This window comes from Garra rufa, unplaced genomic scaffold (assembly GCF_049309525.1).
Source record: "Garra rufa unplaced genomic scaffold, GarRuf1.0 hap1_unplaced_101, whole genome shotgun sequence".
Lineage (NCBI taxonomy): Eukaryota > Metazoa > Chordata > Actinopteri > Cypriniformes > Cyprinidae > Garra > Garra rufa.
In genome coordinates this window covers 44,645-48,256 of record NW_027394376.1, presented here as the reverse complement: position 1 = coordinate 48,256, position 3,612 = coordinate 44,645, and the positions used below count along the sequence as shown (strand labels likewise).

Genomic DNA, 3,612 nt, shown 5'->3' with positions numbered 1-3,612 from the left:
TTTATACCTTTTTTTTCTGTAAAGGGCATTTTATCTTCTTTGATGTTAACTTTGTAAACACTGGGTTGGTACTTATGCAGCGATGTAGATGGGAATTTTTCGACCTACCCTAACTGTATTGACCTGGATTACACAGAGTGTGCATCGCAGAGCTAGAAAAGACGAACATTTGAAGTTAAAAAGTATATACATTTTTTTTTGTTGTTGTTGTTTAAGAAAATGACAGATCATTTTGCTAGGTAAAACCCTTATTCCTCAGCTGGGATCGTTTAGAGCCCTTTGAAGCTGCATTTTGGACGTTCAAATTCGCGAGCACCATTGAAGTCTATTATATAGAGATGATTCCTGAAATGTTTTCGTCAAAAAATATAATTTCTTTACGACTGAAGAAAGAAAGGCATGAACATCTTGGATGTCAACGGAGTGATTACATTATCTGTAAATGTTTGTTCTGGAAATAAACTACTCCTTTAATTGACAAAAAAGAAAAACGGAAACTGTTAGGAGCTCCTCTAAACGTAAAAAAAAAAAAAAAAAAACAGGTCATGGATGTGTAATTTACCACATTTTGTCTTCCATTAATAGGCTTTTTGAAAATAAATAATACAGCAATTCATTGGAAATTGCCCAAACACTCATTTATGTTACCTTGACAGGGTATTTTGTGTTGCTTAATTATAGTGCAAACTGTGATTGATTTCTTCTTCTGAATGCATTCAACATTTTGATCGAGTCTCTGGAGGTTCACGCATAATTATTAGAAGTCTGAATTGGCGAGTGACATCACTTTATTTGTCCAAAGATGTGAGAGGCTCATTTTTAATCCGAATGTTTAATCTTTTTATACAAAAGTTGTTGGCGGTAATCTTACTTCTTAACTTTTTAATTTTCTTAGTCGAGAGGGAGTTTTAAGTTTTGAGTTCAGTTTTTGTTGCTGCCTTTCTTTTTCTTTCTTTCTTACTTTCAGATAAACAGATGCATGGGCAGATGGATGAATGAAAGGATGGATGGATAGACATGTTAGAGTTTGCAGAATGATGTTTTAATATATTCTCTTTGATTTCATAGGTAACAGCATCTGACCCAGATAAGGATGCTGACCAGGAGGCTTTGAGATATTCCCTTCATGGTCAAGGTGCTGAGAGCGAGTTCATCATTGACGAGGTAACAGGAAAGATTTATGCCCAAAGAACATTAGACCGTGAGGCCCGGGCAGTGTGGCGTTTTGTGGTCCTGGCCACGGATGAGGGCGGCGAGGGACTAACAGGATTCACCGATGTCATTATCAACGTGTGGGACATAAACGACAACGCTCCTATTTTTGCTTGTGCCCCAGACAGTTGCCACGGGGACGTAGCTGAAAATTCCCCGCCTGGCACTTCCGTCATGGAGATGACAGCCACTGATCTGGATGATGCGGCCGTCGGACAAAATGCAGTGTTGGCCTATAGGATTGTAGGTAATGCTGCCCTAAATGGAGCCAACAACGGAGCTGATGTGTTTAGCATCAATCCCGCCACTGGGACGGTTTCAGTGGCAATGTCTGGCCTGGACAGGGAGCAGACTGACTCGTACGTCTTGGTGGTGGAAGCACGAGATGGTGGAGGTATGATAGGAACGGCCACCGCCACTATACACGTGACTGATGTCAATGACCACGTCCCACGTTTCCTGGACAGATCGTGCTCTGTACGCATCCCTGAGAGCAGTGAGCCCAACACGCCAGTCATAGAGCTTGCCGCAGAGGATGCGGACGCTGGAGAGAATGGCCAGCTGACCTTCAGTGTCGTGGCTGGTGATCCAGAACAGAAGTTTTACATGGTGAGCCACCGGCAGGAGCAGCGCGGGACCCTTCGTCTCAAGAAGCATCTGGATTACGAAAGACCAGGTGAGCAACGCTTTAACCTCACCATCAAAGTGGAGGATATGCAGTACTCCAGCTTGCTGCACTGCACGCTAGAGGTGGAAGACTGCAACGACCACGTGCCAGTCTTCATCCCTCACTTTCTACAGCTTCCTGCTGTACGAGAGGATGTCGTTCCAGGAACTAGCGTGGCGAGTGTGGCTGCCAGCGATTTGGACTCTGGGATGAATCGTGAGATCACTTATAGCATTGCTCCGGAGTCTGATCCTTACCATTTGTTTACTGTGGACCAGTCAGGGTTGGTCACTGTGGCTAGCGAGTTGGATCGGGAAAAGGTCGCACAGCATCACTTGGTTATACTTGCGACGGACCACGGCACGCCACCGTTGACTGGCACCGCGACTATCCAGATGGCTCTGCTGGATGTCAACGACAACGGCCCTGAGTTTGAGGCTGCGTATGCACCAGTGGTGTGGGAGAACGTTTTGGGCCCGCAGGTTGTCCGGCTTAACCAGACCTCCACGTTATTGAGAGCCGTGGACCGAGATTCAGAAGAGAATGGCTCACCTTTTTCCTTCTCCGTGCCTCTGGAGTATCGTTACAGCAATGATTTCCACCTGCAGGATAATGGGAATGACACAGCCACCATCACCGCCCTGAGAGCCTTCGACAGAGAGAGACAGAAAGAGTTTCTTCTACCTGTCATCATGACTGATAGCGGCAGTCCACCGAAGACCGTCACGAACACACTCACTATCACCATCGGCGATGAGAATGACCACGCCCACGTAGCTGGACAGAAGAAGGTGTTCATCAACTGTCACAGAGGTAATGGCTCCAACATTAGAAGTATGTACTGGCAGATGAAAGCATTAATTAAACGGGCTGATAAAATTTATTTTAAATTTGTGGGTTTGTTTGTTAAATCAGTAGTTCCTTCATTGACCAGTTTGTTTGAATTGTTTGATTTGTGAAGTGATGTGGTATGACAGAGAACTAAACTTTGAGGGGCCAGTAGTGTTTTTAAAAGTCTCTAATAATGATAACTAAGGCTATATTTGTTGGATCAAACATTTATTTCAGGATTTTTTAATAAATAAAACATTCAAAAGGTTTGAAAAGTATATTTAAAAAAATAAAAGTGTTTACCGTTTAATAAAAACTATTTATTCTTGTGATTTCAAAGCTGAAATATTAGCATCATTACCCCAGTCTCATGATTCTTCAGAAATCATTGTAATGTTCTGATTTGCTGCCCAAAAAACATTTATTATTATTATATTGAAAACAAGTAGATTTTCTTTGATGAATAGCAAGTTCAAGTCAAGTCACCTTTATTTATTTATATGTAAGTTCAGTAGAACATCATTTATCTGAAATAGAAATATTTTGTGTAAATGTCTTTATGATCAATTTAAGGCATTCTTGCTAAATAAGTGTTCATTTCTACAATTTACGTCCTCAAAAAAAAAAAAAAAAAAACTGACTCCAAGCTGAATGGTATAGTGTATAATGTTACAAAAGCTTTTTATTTCAGATAAATGTTGATCTTTGGATCTTTCTATTCATCAAAGAATCCTGAAAAAAAAAACTGTTTTGATTAAATTAAATTATTGATGATAATTCCAATATTTAATAATAGATCATTCAGCAAATCAGCATATTAGAATATGATTTCTGAAGGATCATGCTACACTGAAGATTGGAGTAGTTAAGCTGATGTAGCTTTGATCTGAGAAATAAATTAC

At 40.9% G+C, this 3,612-nt stretch overlaps 1 protein-coding gene across 1 annotated transcript; it reads left to right on the top strand.

Moving 5' to 3' along the window:
* Nucleotides 1-1,068: 1,068 nt before the first annotated feature.
* Nucleotides 1,069-2,692, top strand: LOC141316562 (cadherin-7-like; the record flags this gene model as incomplete). The annotated part of the gene is made up of 1 exon (XM_073832784.1): nt 1,069-2,692. A coding segment is annotated over one exon (1,624 nt), but the record flags the coding sequence as incomplete, so codon positions are not given.
* Between the last annotated feature and the right edge of the window lie 920 nt (nt 2,693-3,612).